Source organism: Aphelocoma coerulescens, chromosome 9, assembly GCF_041296385.1.
Source record: "Aphelocoma coerulescens isolate FSJ_1873_10779 chromosome 9, UR_Acoe_1.0, whole genome shotgun sequence".
NCBI lineage: Eukaryota > Metazoa > Chordata > Aves > Passeriformes > Corvidae > Aphelocoma > Aphelocoma coerulescens.
In genome coordinates, this window is record NC_091023.1 from 6,860,953 (window position 1) to 6,884,610 (window position 23,658).

At 37.8% G+C, this 23,658-nt stretch overlaps 1 protein-coding gene across 14 annotated transcripts in view; it reads right to left on the minus strand.

The window, feature by feature from the left end:
• LOC138114722 (uncharacterized) overlaps positions 1-23,658 on the minus strand; it is a 136,821-nt gene that overhangs the window by 80,134 nt on the left and 33,029 nt on the right. For 13 of the 14 annotated variants that reach the window (XR_011152764.1, XR_011152762.1, XR_011152763.1 and 10 more), the window contains exon 2: positions 999-1,105. Coding sequence is in view for 6 of the 14 variants with exons in the window: in XM_069024508.1 (XP_068880609.1) it covers positions 999-1,105 (107 nt within the window). In the remaining 8 variants the exon portion in view is untranslated. Of the gene's footprint in view, positions 1-998; positions 1,106-8,025; positions 8,735-23,658 lie in introns of those variants that run through there. The other variant, XR_011152769.1, reaches the window with a different exon arrangement.

The window sequence follows — 23,658 nt, forward strand, 5'->3', positions numbered from 1 at the left end:
GTGTGAGCAGTTCCATAAGAGGGCAGAAGAGACAATAAAATACACTTATCCAAAATATCTGTGAATTTTGCTAAGATCACAGGTAAAGGAGCACAAATTTTTAAAAGTATAAATTATATACCAAGTCAATTCAAAGTTGTAACTTGCCATGTATAATTCACAATGTTACTAAATCATATAAATAAATTTCCTGCTTTCACAACTTCAACGAAGAAAAAAATCACCAGAAAAGAAACATTACAGAAACATTACAAGCCACAGGGGAGGGAAAAAAGAGTCTTCAAACTGATGGCCCAATGAGCACCATGTTAGTCAGGATGCAGGAGGGGGAAGGGTTATCCACCTCCATTAAATTAGTGGGGCTTTTCTCTGTCCTTATTTAATTAGAGGCTATCAACTTAATATTTGGCCAATAAACATGATGATAATGATTATTCATCAGACTATAAGGCCTCTCATGTGGATTTCATACTGTTAGAGAATGTGTCTTATTTCACAGCTTGTCAGTACAAAAATATGACCAAAAAAGGCTTATCCCAGCATCCTCTGAAGCCTTAAGTATTCTTTCCCACTATTTGCAATAACCATCATGTTGGCTTCTTAGTGGAAAAATTCTCGAGTGACTTACAGTTTGAAATCCACATGGAATGAATAATACCATTACTATTATTACCAATACTGGTAGTATTCGAAATAATATAAAAATAAAGTAATAAATAAACACATATTTGTGCAAAATTTGATCCTGCATATCTAAAAACTGGTAATGAAACACCCTATCATTTAAAATTGATTCTGCTGTAAGATTCCACGCTGAATAAAACAAGGCATTGCTGAAGGAATGTTGATTTATTGGCTTGAATGCGTGTTTACTTATCCCCAATGCCACGATGATACACAAGCAGCAAGCTCAGCATAAAAGGAGTCTAATTCCTCTGTGGCATAATAGAAATGAAGTAAGGAGGTAGAAAGGATTAAATGAGATATAAAACTGTTACCTGCAAGCAGCAACACTTGTCATTGTAGAAGAGATGAGGGCTACAAATGGGGCCTGTATTTGCCTCCAGATTAAAGGCTGCATACTTTGAAAGGGTCTCCTTTTGGTCTGTAGGAAGGAAACACAAGAAGGAGTCAGTCTTCATCTTAAATATTATCTCAGACAGGAAACGCAGCCACTACAGAAAAGTCAAGGAACCTCTCATCAAAGCTTAGCTGAAGACATAAAATAAATAAATAAAAAGTCATTCCTTTGGTAGGATCCCTGTGAAAGGGCACTGAGCTCTTGCAGCAAGGTCTCTTCTTTCTTTGTTCTTAAAAGGCCTAAAACTGTCCTGGTCAGTCCCCAGGGACAGGGCTATGCTGGATGCAGTCTCATGTATTTTAAATGGTTAAAATGGCATTTTGTTCCTACAAGGGGATCCCAGATTGCCAAACGTGTTCCTGCTGTGCTTCCATCTCCTCATGACAAGAGCTGTGCAGCATGAGAGGGGGTCATGCTCATCCTTCTCTGATTTAGACTTACAGATCCTTGCCCTCAAGGTCAGAGGAAAAAGAAAAGGGTCCAGCCAGCTCCATTCCTTGCCTTCTGTGATGCTGGGCCACACAGAACAGCTGGAGCTCAAACCCAAAGTACATTTGCACCCCTGAGGGAGATGCAACTCACACCATTATAAAGCCCCTTTGCTGACACAACTTTTCCAGTGCTGTGAATTAAATAACCTATACCAACAAGTTGGTTTTAGTCTTCTTTTCAGCACTGCTTTGTTAAGGAGCAGAGGGAAGAATCAACATCACCAACTAGGGGTAACTCCCAAGAATTGCCTCTGAATTACCCCAACTTCAGCAAATAACTGGGGCTTGTATTCTGAAGATCAACAACCACCATTGTGATAGAAACGTAGCTGCTTATATTCTGTGCATAATGAATAAATTACTCAAATGACAAATTTTAGGCAATATTCCTCCAATACAGTTTCTCAGATTACTTAACTAGACATGTTCCCCAAATTTTCACCAATGCCAGTTACTCATCTAATCCTTCAGTCCTCAGTAGTATCTTTGTATTAAGTATTCCCAGTATGTAAAATATACCCAAAGGGCTCAAAGAATTTTTACTCCATTTCATATTTTCTGCCTAGTATATACTGATCAGGTGAAAACACATTAGAGAAGACAATTCTCTGGATTAAATATTTTAAAGTAAATCACCAACATGTTTTTTGAGAATCATTGGTAAGGGAAGAAACAAAACTGAAAGAAAGGCAAAGGAAATGTCTGTAGTCACTGAGCAGTAAAGTTAAATATAGAAATCCTGAGCAACACAGCTTGAAATCAAAGTTCCCAGGAGATCATGACCTTTGCCTCCTGTGATTTATCAAAATAATAAGTCTTTAATGGAATTATCACAGAAGACATTAATTTGCCCCACTGGCTCACTGCATTAAACACAGCAATTATACTGGCAAGCCCCCAGCTTGTGTGATCTGCTCTTCCAAATGGCAGCTGTGATGATTTGCTGCATGCTCAGAGACAGTTTATGCCTTATGTACTTAAGAAAATCAACTATAGGTTCTTGGGTGTGAGTTGGTCTTTTTATTCATAATATCTTAAAGACTGTCTTCACAGAATTCACTCAGCACCTGAATGCTGTGACTGTCCTGATTCAAGTTTAGATTTTCTCTAAATAATTGTAAAGAAATAATAAATATTACTGGGAAGTTTTTTCATTTTGTCTTAGAATGAAACCTCCTTTCTGGACCTTACAATGATAAGATTAGCACAGTCACTGTGTCAGATCTCCTCCAGTTTCTGTCCAGGACATCCTCAGAGGAAGCTTCTGTGGCTTTTGCCATACAGTTCTTCTATTCTGCAGCAGAGCTCCATGTTCCTGACACACAAATCTGTTAAGCTGTGCAGGGACACTGTGACTGGAAAAATGACAGTGAAATAACTTCTTCCCTATTTATTCACCCTTATTCAACCAAAGATACCCAGCAAAAGACCAAAAAAAAGAAAAGTTTGCATGCAGACTGTACTAAACCTGACCCTTCTTTGCTAACCTGCATTTATGCTGAAGTTAAACTATGCTAATGTTATGCATAAAGTTATATGCAGTTAAACTATGATAAAGTTTCTGTGAGGATCCAAACTATTTTACTGTAGCATGCTCCTGATGTTCCTTTCAGATTTTCTTCATTTCTCTTCTTTCCTAGGCCGAGGTCTTTAATGGTTTTGCCTTTTCTCTGCTCATAGACTCCAGTTTGAGCATAAGAAGCCCCTGCTAGCTTTGTTAGACCCAGTCCCCCAGGCATATAAGCATAATTTATGATGTGATCAAGTCATTGCCACACTTTGTTTTCTCCTTCCCAACCTTTCCTACTTTAGCTCTATAAAGCTGAGCAGGATACATCACTTAAGTAAAATGAGATGCATATAATATTTACTAAAAAATAAAGTAAAGTAAAGCCCCAAACCTGCAGATATTTTCATTTCCTCACTAACAAATAGAATTTGAAAGGTCACTAGCTGAAAACAGTTTTTTAAAAAAATGACAGATAAAATGACAGGACCTTATCAGGTAAAATGATAGGGCCCTACATAATTTCTGAATCTGCACACCTTAATTTTTATTTAGCTATGAAAGGAAAGCTCAAAATGAACCAAGAGGGTTCAGAAAAGCAATCCTTCTTTGAAGAAGAAGCTGAAAGAGGGACAAGTTTTTAGGAATGAGCAGAGAGAATGATTTCCCAGATACAAAAGATGTGATGTTATCTCTTCCATGCTTTAAAGCACAAACAGAGAAAAAGAAGCTTTCAGCCCTCTTGGGAGGTCTGGCAGATTTACATTTCTGGCTTACATGAGATTTTAACTTCCCAGTGACACACTGATATTGGATAGACTACAACCACACAAAACTATTTTGCTTCCTCCAATATTAAATGGCATGTGAGAGTGGAAAGTAATCATAATGGCAGAAGTTGGTTGCCTAAAAGATTCACACCAGATGACCACATTTAAATGTACTCCAGCTTGTTTCTTTTCATGTTTGGAGGGAATATGTATTGCACAAGACAGAAACACAGTGTAATTAAATACAAATATATTTTAGCTTCTAAAAATAGATATTCCTCATATTTCTCATCATTCCCTATACTGTTTCTCAGTTATTTCTCTGATTCTAAACATGCTGCCTGCTGGCTATAAAACCTTGTGCTCTTGTCTGGATATTTCTGTAGTAATAAGAAATTGAGACATCACAGATAGGATATGCTGAATCTGGCCTATATGGAAAGAACATGAAAATAGAAGTAAATTAAAACAGATGTATTTCACAACTTCTGAAGTAGTTCAGAAAGCAAATCTAGATGGCTTTTATGTCTATATAAACTGGGTAGATCAGTTAAATAACCTGAAATTTCTTGGTAGCATTTACTCAGGGAGTTGAAGACAGCTTCAAATGATTATTACTGTAGATACAGCTCTTGGAGCAGGTGTGTAGTCCAGGTAAGTATTATTCATGGATTAATAACCTGTAGGATGCATGAAGACAGCAGTTCACAGTCATATTGGTAAATCAAATTCATGTCTGTGTTTTGCCTCACAAACATTAAGTGATGCCACAAAGGTTTATTTCCTGATTTGCATCCAGTCAGAGGCTATCTCAAAAGTTCTAGTAAGAGACTTGAAACCAACCACAGCTAAGGGATCTTGCATGTTTCCAGCATTTCAAATACATTTCTTAAGTAATTTTTTTCCTGTCACACTGCACAGAGGAGTGTAATATTCTTCGGCAACAAAACAAACCTTTTTAAACATAATAGATTCAAAGATAATTTAATTGTTCCCATGTTAGAGCTCTTTTAAATACTATGATGGAGAGTAAACAAGGTCTTGCAGAATATATATATTCTGATTTATTTCCATTTCTATTATAGTTCCTTGTTGCTTCAATATAAGCGGAAGCAGTATTTGAAATGAACAGAAAGCTTCCACTATGAGATGGGCTTTGTATGCTGATTTTTTCTGCTTGATACTAATGATTCAGAAGTACATATTTTCTTCATGTTTTTCACCAAATTCTTAGCTGGAAGGAATATGTAGATATATATCCTAAAAGAGAATGTTTACCCTCTGTTTAAGAATTCATGTCCATACTTAGTCACCTAAAGAAATTCTAGACTTCAACAAGCTCCCAAAGACTGTTTTCAAGCTCTGAGTATCTTCAAATGTGATTTGGCAGTGTCTCATAAAACAAGAGAATCAGTACAACCACAAAAGTTGCTTCCATTTATTTTCTCCTTTTTTCCAAAACAGCTTCCACACTGATAGCTGTTTTCCTACTCAGTCCTTGCATCTGTATTAAGAATTCTGGGACTAGATAAGACTTTTGACTTCATTTGAGTATATCACAAAGCTCCTGTATTTAATTTATTGTGATAATTTTGACAAGACAGAAGATACCACATAAGTAGATTCATGAATCTATAACGTAACTCCTGGAGATTATCACTGTCAGTAATGTACACAAATTTGAAATGCTGTACAACTGCCAACGGAATGAAGTTGAGGGATGCGATTGGACTTTTTTATTATTTATATAGACTCTCACTATCTTATGTACAAGTGATTAATTCCATCAGTGGAGCAGGGATACATATGCCAGCTGAATCAGTCTGATCAGATCAGGGAGAAGAGGTTGGATCAGCAGCAATCCCATTGATACCCTATGCTTTTGGCTCGAGAAGTATTTTGCAGAAGAAACAAAAGATAAATTTACAAAAGATAAATATGGACTTGCTCTCATCCTTTTGCCTGGGATTCCTGTAGTATTTAAGACAAAAGAAGTGGGCTGATCTATATTTCACATGGGAGGTGGCACGTGCAGTCAGCACAAGTGAAAAAAGGGGGATCACTTTTCACAGGTTTTCTATGAGCCCTAGAAAAGATGGGTCCTGTGGCATTGCCACTTTCCCACTCCTTGGAGTTAACCAACACCTCCAACAGTTTAGACATGAATGAATATAGAAAACGTTGTGAACTTTGGTTCCCCTGACATTCTGAGCAAACAGCCCATGAGGGTTCTCTCTCCTCTCTGCAGCACACTGGGAAAGTGACCACTTGCTATATTATGCTAATGAGGAAGTCACCCACCTTAGAGTAGTGGAGAAACCACAGGTGTGAAAGCACAGTTTTTACAAATCATTGCCCTGTAATTACAGACTGAGGGGAACTGCTTGAGAGTTTCTCATTTCCAGATTTTGTCTGAGCTCTGAGACAACAGCAGAACTCTATTTGTCCACATTCTCTGCAGCAGCACCTACAGAAGTCCCTTTAGAAGGTGACTCCTACTGACTCTGGAAAAGGCCCTGCAGGTCCTGCACCCTGATGTGTCAAGTTGTCTGAATGCTGTCACCTCCATTATGTGAACAGGAATGTTATAACGGCCATACAGGTTAATGATCTGCCACCTTTATTGTGTCCTAGGTATTACTAAATCATTTGGAATATAACCTGTGTAAGGAGACCACAGTACGTCCTAGGAATTTTGTAAATACATTAGTAACTAATGAAGGTGAGTACATCCATGTCTGAGGTATCAGACTTGGGTTCCCCATCCTGGTCCCACATGGACTTGCAGGGTGAACTTGGAAGAGTCATGCAGAATTTGGATGCTTTTGTTAAACAGGGATGATGTTAATTTTTGTGGGATTGCAAGGATGTGTACCCCAAAGCCTCAGCTATCTCTGCAGTGTAGCCCACAGATGGGTCTAAGAGGAGAGTTTCTTAGCCAGAGCCTGTTAATATCCAGCACATGATCTTCCAAGAAACATCCCCAAATCCACTAATGGATTAGCGCGATGGATAATCCAGGATAAAACTGAAAAGACATATACTTCATTTGGGGCCAAAAAGACTCTTGCTGGGTGCATGTGTGAATTAGGTTGAGTCATACAAGCAGTTTTAACTTTCCGGGGCTTGGAAAACTTTGTAGTTTTCCTTAGTTTGTAAACACCTTTACTGTTGTTTATGAACTCACAAGAAGACCTGGGGTAAACTTTATCTTTACATATTGATCACCATTAAAGGCAATTTTTCACTCTGTTAAAATTTATTTATAGTCTGCTGATGACCCCTTTGGGCATTAATATGATGAAATATAGTGATACTTCTGCATTTTTCTATCCTCTGACTTTTTTATCTCTGCATCATTCACTGTATGTCTTCCAGCTGATGTAGTGAAGAGAACCTAGAGAAAACATTGGTTCTGATTCATCAGCTGTGTCATCTCACACAGGTCCAGGCTTCCTCCTGAACAATGTAAGGGTCCTGTGGGAGAAATAGTATAGTCTCCTGCTCTAGAGATACTAAAGTAGGTTCTAGGTGAACCTGCTTTAGCAGGGGGGTTGGACTACATGATCTCCAGAGGTCCTTTCCAAGCCCAACCATTCCACGATTCCGTGAAAATCATAGCAGCAGGCTTGATCCTGACATTCCCTTACTCTTGAATGTTAGAATTTAAAAAATCATTAATCTAACTCTAGTGTTTGGTGTTTAATAAGGATGTTCAATTCCCTGACAGCAGGTGATACAGAAGGCAGATAGACAGAGAGCTTGTGAACAGCTGCAAAAGCTGAATGTCAGCCCCTTGTCAACTTTGTCCCTCAGTTCTGGAATTACCTGAATCCAGGCAGCCTGAAGTTTCCTCTTTTACCTCTCCTATGAAATGACAATCATTGTATTTCCTGCTGTGGAGAGATTCTCTATGCAATGCGTTTCAGGGCTGCTTTTAGCTATTGACTGAAAAAGTTTGAAACTCTCCATGTATAGTGGTATCCTGCATAGTTCCATTTAAGGACAGTGGGCTATTGGATCCATGTAAGGGCACACTGGGTAGGATGTTTGTTTGCCTTTTTATGCTTTTCCAGTGACTTCCATTCTTTCTCTGTCATTTCTCAGCAGTGAGGCATTTTCAGATGAAGGCAAAACACTAGGGGATCCAGAGACAGTCAATAACCATGCAGTATGTAAGAAGAAAAAGAGAATTATTTTAATAACAATTAAATGAAATATCCATTTTGCCTGGCAGACTAAGGAGAACAGGAAAAGGAAAGAAATAACATCTCTGATATAGAATAAAGAGGGGAATTAGTGATATACTTGAAGTTCAGATTTCTTCTCATCATGCTTGTATATAAACAAACCACTGTGGTTATTAACTGGTGATTTGTTTATGGGATTGATTGACTTATATAAAGTCTGTGCCTTAGTTCCTACATCATAAAATTTTTGCTTATTTTTTGGACTAAATTCAAAAAGGTTTATCAAGTAAGGAATATCTTCTGGCAGAGATGCTCATCTTCCCCAGATAAAACTTCACTGTTTACAAGGTTCAGTTCCAGCTCTGCAGCTTTGGTAAGTCACACATAGAAGTGAAATGCAACTTGAAAGTCCTCATTGAATTCAGTGGGGCTGACAATTGGATTGTTGGGATGGTAGGAGTTATTTTTGTGGTCACCACAGGACACAACAGGTCAGTGACTGCGCTTGATGTGCAATCTCCAAGGCTCTGCATCTGCTCAGGGCCTCCAGCTGACTGCACAACCACACTGTTCCTCCCAGCCAGACCTCTTACTAATCCAGTAGGGATTATAGTATTGCTGTGTGCTGGTTTAAGAGAGAAGTTTCTGTACCCATCACTCAGTCCTTACTTTCACAGTGAAAGATTTCTGTTGTCCTGTTGGAAGAATTGGAGATTGAGCACGGTGAGAAAAAAATCATTCCTGTCTGTCTGAACCTTGAAGGCAGCAGCCTGTACCTACCAACTCTTCAGTATAAGAAGCTGAACAGATCCTGAAACCTTTTGGAGCAGGTACTAAGTTCAGGAGATGTATTTGTGCTAAGCAAGGAAGTTATTTGCTCCAGAAAAGTTTAATTATCGATAAGAATGATAATGGTATCCTAAAGCCAACAGTTTAAGGTAAACTCTGATTCATGTGTGGTATATGCATTGAGTGAAATGAAAAGAAAATTGCATAAATATTTATGTTAGTTAATTGTGTTTATGTTAAAAGTTACAGTGTTTGTTTAATGTCTTTGCAAAATCTGTAAACTTGGCTTCTGGATAAAGGCCTTCACAATACTGTTTAGGGTTACAGCCACGTGTTCCTGTCACTCACATGTAGCACTTCTGCAGCAAACCCGGCCTTGTTTCATTCTCAGGTATCCGGTGAAGTTAATACTGGCTGTCCTGAAATAGCCACTGAAACATTTCACACTGACATAGAAAATACAAACCCAGGGGCGGCTTTCCTTCTCTGTGACTGAGAGCAGGATTTGGGATTGAACTTGAGGGTCTTTTATCCTGTCATTATTTCTGTATCTCCCCAAAACACTTTTTCTATTTAAGTGAAACAGAAACCTTAAACAGAAATGTTGTATTTCTATGATTCAGGAGCGCTCTCCTTGGGCTCAGCTCTGACCAAAAAATGGTCGGTTCTAACACACTTGCTGAAGCAAATTTTAAATTAGGGTCATGAGTGCAGCTTTGTTAGTTTGTACCATCAGAGAGTTTGGCCTTCAGTGTGGGCCACAGAATCTATTCAGACACCTTTGCTCACTGTTAACTTCCAGTGAAACCCTGGATTTAAAGAGAGCTGGTTCAGACATACCCCCTGTAGTTGGTACCACAAACAACAAACATGGCTTCTCCTCAGGTCCCTAGAAATATCTAGTCCTGAATAGATTTCACTTATATCTTAAGAATAATCACTTCCTTTTTAGCTTAAAACCTAACTGTCTGTAGTTCTCATGAGACTTGGAACTGTGTTAGTAAAAATATTTCATAAGATCAGCTGTTCTTGTGGGACAGCCTCAGCCTGGACCTTCCAGCTTCTGTTTCTTGCTGATATCCACCATTAAAATATTACAAATCTCTGCTTCAAAGCAGCTAAAGACATTTGAGCATTCCCAGCAATGTTTTGCTTTGCCATCAGAAATGTCACAGTAAAAGTACCTATCTGCAAAACACAGGGTGGAAGCTGGGCTGGCACTGGATAGACTTTGACTCCCAGTGGAAAATCTGCACATTAATGTGGCATCAGAGCTCAGTATTTACTGATTTCTCCAGCAGAGCAGGTTTCTGCTCAATACTTGGCTGCAGCAGAGCACCTAAGCATGTGTTTAGGATGGAGCAGTCAGTTTAGTGCTAAAATAAACCTGCTCTTAAGAGCATATTTGAAGGACTACTGCCTTTTTCCATCTGCCCAAATCTTGCTGGCACCAAGTAAATTGTACACTAACAACTGCCACCAAGTCACCACACTTGGTATCAAGGAGACTTTGATGTGAATATGCAAGCTCAAATACCTTCTGTATTAGAACTTCATATTGTTTTTCTCTCTCTTTTTTTTTTTTTCACAATGTGAGAACATGCTGACATTGTTGAGGCTTGTCCTTAACATGCAAGATAAACTTCGAATTCATTCTATTGGTTGTTTTTAATAAGAAATGTAAACAAGTAGGATCTCTTTGCAGTGTCCTCGAGCAGGATCTTCTGGTAACAGTGATAGGGTGCTTGGGACTTACATCGTTGGGAAATCACAAGTGCTTTCCCATCAGGCTTTGCCATTTTCAGGGAAACTTACAATAGATTAGGAAAGTTGATTTAATTTGTACTTTAGTGTCACTGATATTTAATCTTATTTTTACCCATAACAGAATACCTAAAAAAAAAAAGAAAAAAGAAAATAGTATTCAAAGGCTCCAATCTATTGTCATTTGGACTGACCAGTCTCTGTTAAGTTTAGAGCTGGTGCAGAGAACCACGAAGGAGAGACTGTCTTTCAATTCAGTGTTTTAGAAAGTCAATGAAGATGACAGGTATAAGTGCTTTCATGCTTGAAATCCTTTTAAGTTTCAGGTTTCTAAGCACAGACATACACCCAAAGAAATTTTTAGCAGTCTTTTGGTCTTTCCCATTAACTTGCAAAGACAGATTAATCACTGGAGATTTTTCTAAATAAAAATGTAGGAGGGTGTATTCTACACATTCCTCATGGCATGCCCAGTGCACACCGTCACATGTAGTCCGAGTGCCCTCTCAAGGTGTGCTTACTTCCAGAACACACACTTCCAGCAGTTCAGCACAATCCTGGCTGTACAGAGTACTTGGATGTTTTCATGGAAGATGATGAATTTGGACTGCTGACTGGATGCATGTGCTATAAACACGTAATGTAAAACCCAGCCTTTAAGGTTCACAATCCCTGTCAGCATCACACCTAGGGATGGTTTATTGGGAAGGTTCAGGTTAGGCTTACCTTGGCTGCTACCAAACAAACCCAAGAATGCTGGTTTCCAAAAGCATCTCTTGGACGGGTGTCTCAGAAGGATGCTTAATAAGGCAGGGGTTTCTCATCCACCACTGAGCTCGCAGTAATACCCACTCACTGTCCACATGTTCTCTGTAACCCTAATCATTTACATGCAGTCCTGACAAGGGGACCTACAGTCCAAGTGAGTCACATTCCATCCTGTTGACACAACTCAATTCAGCTGTTACTAAGGCAAAAATGTTACTATGTATAATTAATCTTGTCTGAGACTTAAGAATGTCATTAAAGTAGGTTTCTGTCACTTCTAAACATTGCATTAATCTACAGTGGAGTGCAAAAAGCAGAGCAAAATTAAAATCAAATGCAGTGATAGCTTCCAAACATGAAAAACAGTCTTATAAACATCAATAATGCAGTATTAGTGTACTATAAAGACAAAAAAAAAGTGTTAAGAGAAGAACTTGGCTTTCTGCATTCTGTACAAAATATAAGGTGGTGCTAGGAGAAAATCCCTATTGGCAAAGTTAACTATGGAGCAACAGAATTAAAAAATAAAGGCTAAATGCCTGCAAAAAACAGAATGATTATCAGATCCAAATAAATATGCAGCAGTTTTGTCAAGATTCTTCATGTAAAATGCTAAAAGACTTCTCAAACAGCCTTTTGTCTATTAGTTGGGAAAAGATAATGAAGTAACAATACTTGCAAAATTCAGGGGGTTTGAAGGGCTGAACACCACATTTGTCTGTCAGAAAAGCATTGCAGTTGCCTTAGAAAAAAAAATCCTATTTTGGTGCAATGGAAAGGATTTTTGCTAAACAATAGAAATTAAAATTCTCTTTTATGATGAATCAATTCACTATCATAGAGGGAGAAAAAGTCACCCACAAACCATCTCCCTCCACACCACATGACTGAAAGTGTTGTCCAAGATGCCCACAGAGGCCAGGTGTTCAGGAGTGCTCAGCAGCATGTGAAGTGCTGAGCTTCATCTGTCTGGTCAGATGCACCACTGGAGCATGGAAAAGAAGAGATCTGGACCTCCCTTTTATGGAGAATATTTGCTACCACAACTGGAGCATGGAAAAGAAGAGATCTGGACCCCCCTTTTATAGGGAATATTTGCTACCACCCCTACATCTCACAGGACCTATCAATATCACAGTTATTACTGAATACAATGCTTTGTTCAACTGAGTTGCTTCCTCAGGCTCTCAGAAAAATCACCTTACACATCAAAATAGTTTACAAAACCCAAAATCTTAGTGAAGGATCAAAGGGCACAACTGTTTTTCAAATCACGCTCATGAAACAGAAAGGTTTGGGACGGCCCAGGAGCAGGGACTGAAAGCGTGGTTCGGATTCAGCAGGACTCGCTGCCTCAGGTGCAGCTTCCCACAGCACAGGGACACAGCTCCGCAGGGGTGGGGACAGGCAGAGCCCTCAGCCTGCCAGGGCTCCCACCCACAGATGTGCTCCCAGTCCGGCAGCCTGAGGGAGAACAGGCAGAACTGATCTGTGCTCCTGATAGCAGGTGCTTCATGGCACTCGTGCAAATCAAGAGGAGCAAGCTGGCTATTAGTTAATTGCATTAAAGAAGCATGAGAGGACCTGAGCCGAAGGATATAAAGAAAAACAAAGAAAAACAAAAAAAGATGGGGATAAAAGACTTTGCTAATCATAAATTAAGAAGCCAGTTATGGGGAAGGGATGAGTCCTTGACAAAAGATCTAATAATTATTGAAATTCAGGGTATAACTTTTGGAAAGAGATATAAGAAAATCCAGAAATGAACATTTGCCAAATAATGAAATTCACGCTGTTCAAGAACGGAGTTTATGGAAGCAGCCAGCTCTGATAGAGCATCTCCTAAACAAAATTCAAAATATTTTAAGAAAAGAGGCAGAATACAGAGGGAACTCCCAAAACCTAACCCAAACATGTCAACAACATTGCAGCAACCATCTCAAATTAAGGCAGTGACTGGCAGTAGGAAAAGACTGAAGAAATTCAGCAGATTACATCATTTCAGAAATGGTCCTCAGCAAGTAGAGGGTGTGCTACTTAGGTGGAAAGGACAAAAGCAAACCAGCTTATTTGGAGTAAAGGACAACACTGCCAATGAGTGAGACATCACCCCAGAAGCACACAAAACACCATTTCCATCTAACAGGATATTAGAGATTATAGGTCTGTTTCATGAGAAAAGAAACAATGCAAGTATAAATAAATAGAAAGAAAAGGCTTTACAAATAAATAAGGTGATACATATTTTTAGATATAATATAAATAGGGGTAAAGAAGTAGCATCCAATGGATACCTTTCTATAAATTCAGTCTTCTCTTTGGGAGACATAAAGCCCTTTTCATGTCATGTCAGTTATGTTCAGTACCAGAAAGTATTTACAACTATTTACTTGTATATACTTGAAAATATACTATAAATGTAAAAGGCCTAAAATATAGCTATATTTTAACCCACAGGGCAGAGGATGATAGAAGTGTGAGACCAGTCATAGCCTCATGTAGGTAGGGCTGGAAGAAAATGTTGCCAAAATAACTAATTGCTTAAACAGAGCACTGTGAAGGTCAGGTGATGACCTGCACATGGTTCTATCAAATTTTGAGGAAAGAGCAGGGTGATATTGCCTGTCACCAGGTCATGCTTTGTTCAGGAAGAAAAGTGAGAACCAAAATAGCAGAACACATGAAAAAGATACCAACATCACTAAGGACTGGCAACCCACAGTGAATAGGAAAACATTGAAATAGTCTGCTTGATTTGAGATTCTGAGATACTCCACCATCTTTTGTAAATGTTGCTTTACTTCCCTATGGCTAGAAATAGGCTAGGAATGGAGATGGCAACCTATGAATTTGCTCACGTGGGTTTATGAGTCCTGAAGACCAACTACAATGGAGGAAAAGCTTACACAGATGCCAGAAAAGAGAAGATTCAAAGGGACGTGATGCTTTCAGTGCTTCGCTTAGTGCCTTAGGCAAGAATCAATCTCCAAAGGTTGAGATAATAGCGGGTGAGGACATGAAACAACCACATCAACAGGGCCCACAGTCTGGTAGTGCTGGTGTTCAAATGACTTCTGGTCTGAAGAACTTCTGAGCACATCTCAAACACTAAATGGACACTCCTAGTGAGCTGTGAGCACTCTGAATTCTATCTTGTGTTATAATAAGCACTTATATTTGGCAGTGAATGTGGTACTGGAGCCAGGGACATTAAAGGCTGGCTTTTCCATGCACCAAATCCAGGTGGGGTACACAGCCAAAAGGAACAAGGTGCAGGACAAATTAGATCTCTTAAAAATACATTCAAGGCCCAACACAGCAGAACTCATAAAGTATAGTTGGGATAAGAGGAAGGATGATGGCAATGGCCACTCCAATAGTGGTAGTAGGGATGGACATCCATGACAACACTGCCTAGAGTACAGTCATGAAGAGGTGCCAACAGCAAGGTCTTGAGGAAAGCTGAGACTGTTACCCAGTGTTATCCAGTGTAACTTCCCACCATCTAGAAATTAATGGATAAAGAGCTTCCAGAGATTAAGTCAGCACTTTGATTAGATGCCACTCATGACTACTCTCCTCAGACTTTTATAGTTCCATTTTGAGACCCTGTTTTAGTCCCAAACATCTGATGGTTACAAATTTCAGTGTACAGTTACTAGCTTCATGAAAAAAAGGTGGTTTTTTTTGTCTCAAATCTATTGTCAAATTCACTTGGCAGCATATAAGTCTGATTTTGGGAGAAACAATGAATAAACACTTCTGACTCTCCTCCTTCATAGTATTTACTTGATAATATTACAAATTTTATATGAACTTCTGTCATATATAACATCTGTCCACCAGTTATCTCTTTCAAGCATAAACCAGCATATCCTCCTTCTTTCTGTTCCCATGGCCAGACAAAGCTTTTAATGATGGTTATAAGTTAAAATGGTAATTGTATTTGCTACTTCAGTGTCCCAGCTCTCAAGATTATTCTAATACAATTTATAATGTCAAAGTGGGTGTAGAACTAACAAATTACAGAACTGAAACAAAAATGTATATGAAAGTAATGCTATTAAGGCTGAAAACCCCTCCTCTTTCCATAGCCAGAAAATTTAGAAAATGTAGATGGGCTTTGCTACAGATGACTGCCTCTGCTTCTCTAACTTCCCAGAATAGAAATGAGGAAAAGCAGCAAAATAAAAATGAAAGAAGAAAGCATCTTGGACATTATTGCTGTTATTAGACTCAGTGGCATAAAAGAGGGTCAAGAATAAAATTGAAAATTCTAAAGATTTTAAAGGTGAATCTTTTCTATTATAAAATAATATCAAAGAAAAGTTCCGTTGAGTTTCAACCTTTGTGTAATAGAAACAGCTCTGCAATTTTAGAATGTTATACTAAGTAACTTTTTACTGGTTTCAAGCAGTTATACAACTGAGGGTGTTAGATGAGACCCTCTTGTCCCTCTTACTCTGAAAAAGTAGATGTAACGTAGGTAATAAAACATGAAATGGATGAAAAAAATAACCACCTCTCACCCAAATAAATTATTCCTAATCCAATCTGAGCCATAGAATTCTTAAGTAATTCTAGGTAAGTCACTTGAACCATAGATTTCCCAGAGGATCTCTTGTTTATAGTCTTGCACAAACTCTGTGTGTCTCAAGACAACAGAACAGTTATTGGAACCTGCTTTTCTCAGACTGAATGTTTTTCTTCTTTCTTAGCTGCTTTTCAAATTTTCGAAGATCGGTAATTTCCTTCTGTTGTTCCTAGTCCTTTTAATCCAATCAGAGGGGAACAGTCATTGTAGGATTAACATCTTTACCTGCTTTTGAAGCCCAACTTTTTCCAATCTGATAGAGATATAAAATTTGTCACTGAATATGCATGGTTCAGTAGACTCATGTATACATATTTAGTAGACTAATTCCTCTTTGACCAAAAATCATTTTGGACTTCTACTTCAAACAAACAAAAAAGAAGTAAATCTGTCATATTAATTCAGTACACTGATAGATCCCTCAGGGAAAGGGCCAGCATTGCTTTTATTTTAAAAGCTCATAAGATGTGTTTAATTTGGTTCTGTAGTTATTTGTTCAGTATGCAGTGCAAATTTTTCTGGCTACAGACATGGGATATGGTAAACCTTTTCCTGGATCAATGTCCAACCTCTTTTAAGTTGGGGAGAAAGTTACTCTCTCATAAAGTTCAGACCTGCCAGACTCAATAACTCTACAAAAATGTTCAGATGAAAATTGCTTCAAGCAATCCTAGTAGAAAGCCAGCACCTCACCCCTAGTTTAAAGTTATGATCCTTATCATAATTAATTCAATAAAGAAGTAATGTACTTCAACCTAGGCATAGAGAATAATTTTCTGTCCTGACTGGTATAAACTTTCAGCTAGGGACGTTTAAACTCTGGACCTGATCTTTTACAGCAAATAATAAATTACAGACCTAGAGCCTGCAGATTATAGCTGAAGTTGAACCATCACAAATATGTTGCTCCATCTAAGATGAAAAGGTACGCTGGATAGGAATGATAAAAAGTATAATACTATTTATAAATATAAGAAAAATGTACTTTTATTGACAAATTAAACACTAATAATATTTTTGATCTGTGAATGCATTGAAGAGTAGGAATTTCTATGCAATTTTTGTAAGCTGACATACCTTGCATCTTAAATTTATAATCAACATTTTTCTGCTGGTGAAATATAGAACTAATTCACTGTCAAACAAACCAAGATGTTTGAAAGGCCCAATCTCAAATGACTGAAGTATTTAACTTATGATTCCCATTACTTTTGCCTAACGTTACTACTCTGTTGTCATGCCTTTTCCTTGCACTTCTGTCAGGCAGATCCTGCTGCAGAGAGGTGCTGAAACACCCTCAGCACACAGAGCAGCAAGTAGCCTTTTGCTTGCCTGCCCAACTGAACATTTCCATTTTTTATTCTGGAGAGGAATATGCACTGACCACAGCAGCAGAGGTGAAGAGCTAAGTGAACACACTACAAACATCCTTCAGTGTGTTCACTGCTGTTTTCACACATGCATTTAGCAGCAAGAAAGAAGGGGCTGGGTTTGGACACTTAACTAAGTGTTCTTTTCCTCATTTGCTGGGATATATTAAAGCAAATGGTCATTTGTTTTAACAGCACAGATGCCATGGTAAAGTTGAGTGTGTACTTCTTTAAATGTTAGGTTTTATTTTATCAGCTCATCTCACATTCCATCTCAGTGCATTCAGTCGTGTCTGTGCTGCAGTGTGACATAACTTGCTGCAGTGTTAACAGTTCCAAAACACGTAAATTGCTTTTCCAAGACATCTTGTCCAAAACAAATATCCCCTTCTCACTAATTCAGTTTGATAGATAGATAATCTTTATGAGACATACTTAAAATACATATACTACTTTTATCACATGTAAGAAATCTATTTTTATCCCAGTATGCAAGGATTCGTCTGCTGTTTCTACTGCTTGTCCTTACTGTTACCTATATCTATTTATATTTCATTCTCTCAGTCCTTATTGTATAGACATTAACCATCTCTCTACCTTTAAAATAATGAGAGATGCAAATTGCAGAACTACTAGGAAGCATTTTTGACCAAAGATTTCAATTATATTCAAGCACAGATACATTATAAATTACAACTGCACATGTAGTTACAAGAGAATATGTGTGGTACCCTGACTTGCAAATGCTCATTGAGGTGAAAAATCCCAGTGATGAGGAGGATTAATTTTTTTTTTACTGAAAGAGGGAGAGTTTGTGGCATTTTAACTTATAAAAACTCTCTTAATCATACCATTATATTAAAGCAAAAAAAAGGAAACAAAAAAAATCTTTAGGAGATGCTTTGAGTAGAATTTAAGTTAGATATTTTTTCACATAGATTTTCTCACTCAAAGCTGTTGCTACGGGTCTGGTAGGAAAAACCAAAAGCACGTTACTAAGCTTTAAGAGCTACACTTCTCACTTCAATTCTCTGTTGCTAATAGTTGTGTTGTAAGTTAGCCTTCCTCCACTGAGTAGCCTTTACACTGTGTGAGCAATTTATATTATTGGAATTACAACTCTCAAGCTTACTTGTGTACATGATCAGGCTTAGATAATGTCAGTAGATGTTACTCTTTAGAAATATATTTGTACACTTTTACTATTTTGAAAGTAACACTATATGAGATTTCAGGTTCTTTTATGCTAAATTACCTCCACTTTAGAAGTGTCTTAAATAAATTCAAGCTCACATATGTGTACATACAACCACATCTTCTACAAATTTAGCCAGCAATTAAAACCCTGAAAGCAGTTCAACTGATTGATCAGTTATTTACCGTATGCACAAACCCAGAGCTAGAGGAAGTAAGTCAACACACCAGAGATTGGTTGCTGTTACAACAAATCCCTTTTTGCCAGAATGTTTGACCAACACTTGCAACCCTGCACCCCCACCCCCTTTGAGTCCCCCTTGGATTGATTAAATTGGCTCAAGATGACACCAATAATTGGCTCAAGATGCCGCTTCGACAGACCCAATGATCCATATCTTTGCATTCCCTAAAATCAGTCCTTTCAGCTCTGTGTTAGATTTAGGATGGTTTACATTGGCTCTGTCACAAACATTTTAATAAAGTCCCAGAGAAACCTCAAACCGGTGACATCATTGGATGGTGTTAAAAAAAAGTTCCACTTTGCTGGTTAGTTGTTAGCCTTTATAATCCGATCAGAACCTTTTTTTCCACTATATTTTGTCATTCTTTTATAACTCTCTGCAATTAGGACCATGGTATTAAAAAGAAAAAAAAATTAATATTAGCTATAAGGAGAAAACAATTTTAAGTATTTTGACATCAAGTAGTAAAATGTAAAAAGCCAAGCTTAAACATTTACTGTATCTTAATGACAGGAGCCTGAAACTGCTGGGTGTGTTATTTTTGAACTATTAGATGAATTAATTACAATGAAAGTATCGGCTGTTCTCATGAGACTATTGTATAAAATAAATAATGTCATTAGGCTCACTGGAAAGGCTAATACTCATTCAAGTACTCTTTGAAAACAAGTTGCAAATTCTTCAGCGTGTCCCAAATTGTGTATATGCCTGGGTTCAGGTAACGCACCCAGGGCCTGACTCTCCTGTAGTTTATGTCCATAGAAGGGCAAAGATATCCCACCTCTATCAGACGAGCAGTGCCAGTCTGAGGCCTGTGGCTGCTGAGAACCATTCCCATGCCAGTTGTCTATTTTTTCCTGAATGCACAGATTTTTAACAAGCAGCATTTTCCATTGTTAATTCACATCCACCTCAAGAACAGAGTTTCTGTGGAGCTCCACCACACAGCATTCCTGTTATCTGATATCCAGGCTCCTTGAGCTTTCCAGTTTTTTGAGTTTAAACAGATGACAGTCCTTGTGTCATCAGACGTTATTACTTAATTACTTCTAGCAGTGGACTTTATATAAAAAGGATACTCTGAGTATTTTTTTCCACAACACGCTGGAAAATTTGACGTGCTTTCCCTTTTCAAACTCAAAAGCTGATTTCATGTCCTGAATTTCCATACTATTGTCCCTAAAAGTATGAAAATCCCAAGTAAGTGAGAGCTCAAGTCCACACCCAGTTTAAAGCACAGGAATAGCCTGCCTTGCCAGGTGCCAGGATTTCCTATGGTATCTCATTTATAAAGCAGTAGCATCCTGGCACTACAGCACATTCTGATGCTAAAGGCTGTACTGATATGTGGATGATGCTCCAAGCCCTCATCCCACCCTCCATAACCGGAACTCAGAGTAGGGCAGCGGAAGAGGGAGCAAAGGAGATAGGAAATTACTTGTTTAAGGTCAGTAGCAGAGCCAGCATTCAGACCGTGATTTCTCCTCTTTACAGTGGTGCATTGTTAGGAAATTTCCTGCCTTATATGTGCCAAAGCTGTACCAGACCTTGCTGCCTCCTCACATGGAGCAGGGAACACTCAGCTGGTCACAGGCACAGCGAAGGAGCCAACAGGCAGCCCATAAGCTGCTTTCTCCTCCCTGTGCACAGGCAGCAGTGGCCCTTTCACACACAAGGTGTTGCAGAGCAGCAGGTCTGAGGTTTGCCTTGGTCCTTTATAAAACAAACCCCGTGTCCAGATGCTTGGCTGGTGCGACTCAGCGTCAGCACATTATCATCCTCAATTTACACTCCTCACCGAGGGAAAGAGAGGCTGCCTGATTCCTACAGTCACTCTGAGCTCCTTTCAAAAGTCAAACATAAAAAAAGGGGGTTTTGCTGTCAAAACACAGAAATATTTATTTTTAACACGTTAGTTAAAAACTTGATAGCATGCTTTAGTCATCTAAAAAAATAAACTGGCTTTCAAATCTGAATCAGCTTTCTCAACAGATATAATGCTTACAACCAGTGTAAGACTACAATGATACTGTTACACAAATACTAGGTAAATACAATGGCATTTTTTCATTCTGTTCTTTTCCAGCATTCTTTACAACACTGAGGTAAAATACAAATACTCTTTAAAAAGCCTATTTTCTATAAATATTTCTAGTAAATCTTAAAAGCCTTATTCTTTTCCTTTTTTTTTTTTTTTTTTTTTTTTTTTTTTTTTGTGAAGAAAACCACACCAGGATAACTTCAAGCATATTTCCAAAATAAAACAAAAAAGGTGATTTTCCAGGTTTCAATATGTAACAGCTTTTTAAATTATCCAATACGCTGCCTTGATTCTGTACAAATGTTCCCTTCCTTCAAAGAGACAAAAAAGCATGTACTGCCAGATCTGATTGTATGTAGAGAGTGGATCTGATCCCCTTGTCACTAAGGTTACTAATCAAATTTCCATCCAATATGCTCATGCAGGATTTCCTGATCAAACACTTAAATCTGCCCCCTCTGCACCCCCATTAGCTAACATGTTTTATATGTAGCGGGGTCATCAAAAGTGTAATTCCCTTAAAGAAACCTAATCCTGTCCCCTTGTCAACCAGCAGATAGCTAATAACGCTTTCTATCCTACAGTTTTTGAACATCAAGAGCATACCAGAAATTAAAATCTTATTTTAATCTCACAACAGATGTTCAAAACAAAGGTATTGCATATGTGCGTTACATGTATTTAAAAACCGTCAGGTGAAAAAATAAGGAAGTTTCATGTTAAGATTAGCTTGGGGTTCGCCAGAAAAATACCAAGTAGGTTTTTGTTTCTGTTTGGGCTGGATAAGCGTCCTGCAGAACCTCACAAAATAAGGTTACACAGGATAATTTCACTGCTGAAACGATTTGGGAAAGCTGAGGAGTCAACACGGATCTGTTCCAGCAGTAGCTCACTACACCCGCGCTCACCCTCACACTTACTTCCCTTTCCTGTGCGGATTTCTACAACTTTCTGCTCTGAACACTCACTAGATGTTTAAATACTGCTTTTGTTTCATATGAGAAAAAAACCCTCAACCTAAAGCAAAAGAAGAAGACTCTCAAATCAATTTCACTACAAACGAGATTCAGTCCTGTTATTGAAGGTGGTTTTCATTCTCAAGACCACCTTTTAATTTTTAATAATAAAAGCAAACCTTCAAGACTTGGTTCCAGATTTTTCCTCTTGTTAATTCTTTTTAACAGGTTTAATAAGAATTTGCACTAAAGAAATACAACTTCCATGAGGATCCTTTTGGAAGCTTGTGTGTGGGTGTATTTTTTCCCTTTCTCTTTTTTTTTCTGAGCAATGGTCACAATCAGAGTAGCAGAAGTGGGTCAGGAAATTTAACCTGACTGGTCGAACTCTGGGCTGAATCTGTAAGGTCTGCAAGGCCCGGCTTGTCAGAACTCTGTGGATTACATACATCTGAGTGGCAAAACAGATTTAAAATGCTGTCCATTTCAAACTTAACATTTGCCCTAGACGTTGCTGAATTTCCATGAATACCAACTCCATTGCCTCGGTTTTCGCAGTCACCACCGTTGGTATTTAAATGAAATTGTTATTTGCACATGTGGGAGTTAATTTTTTTTCTCTGACACATGGTCATTGAACAAATTTTTAATATGTAAAGAGAACAAGTGCAATGAAATCCTGGTGCTTTCAGTTTTCGTTAGTGGTATTTTATGAAGTCAATATATAATGCTGACCGATCTGAATAATACTTCACATGGAATTCTGTGGGACCCTTTAGAAATATTTTAAGTGTAACTGAATCATTTCAACTACTGTACATGGTAAGAAAATGTATTTTAAGCATTTGAAAAATGTCTGTTGAATTTCAGGATTTTATTGACTTTAAAATGACTTACTGAATAGAGTTAAAGAGAAAGAGCAGAAAGGGGTGATTTAATTTACTTCATATTTTTCTGTACAATATCTCTAATAGAAAACAAGTGGATGGCTTATTCTTTAACTAGACCAAAATTTAATAGAGTAGTGTATGGGAACAAATTCAACAACAAAACTAGTGCTTTTTAAAAATAAAGCTCTCATTATACTGTAAATTAATTTTCTTTTTCCAAATGAGTTTTTTCATGCTCTTTCTCTGATATTGCAGAATTCTTTCTCTGATATGCATATTTTTAAACACTGAAATGATAGTAATTTTATAGGTGGTGTTTTAAGATGTTTAAATGAACTGCTGAGATTTTAGTTACAAAAACTTAAAAAAGGATTCAGACAAACTGATTTATTAGAACAAATTAAATAGCAAGAAAATAATGTAGACACTGTAAGTTCTTATTTCTGTGTGTAGAAAAATCATTTGTTTACTTGTCAACTTGGAATTTTCAATTTGTGTCCTAGCCTGAAATCTTCCATTTGATATGGAATATATTTAATATCTACTATGATCTTCAGCTTCTTGTTTGTTCCCAGCATATTAATATACTTCGAAGTTTACCAAATCAGCCCAGTCATTGAAAAGGAAAGAACTGAGTAACTTTCCAAACAGTAACATGAGTCTTAACGAGAGATTTCAAATGAAAACAGTGATGAGTTATGCAAACGCAGCTGATATTGCATCATACTCCCAAATCTTCTCTAAATTAGCTCTATGTCAGAGGGCTATGCTGAGAGAATAGGTTCTTGTGAAAGTGTGGCAGATTAAAAAACATTACAGTAATATCAGTTTACTGCAAAATCTAGGAGATCATTACATTTCCTTGCAATGAGCAAAATTTTTAAGTTCCTGCTTTGGTTGTTTCATTTTAAAGCTATAGCTCAATTTAATATATTACTTTAAAGAATTGCTTTCCTGATTTTTTCCAACAAAAACCATTTTCTGATTTTAGTGCACCATGAGCTATAG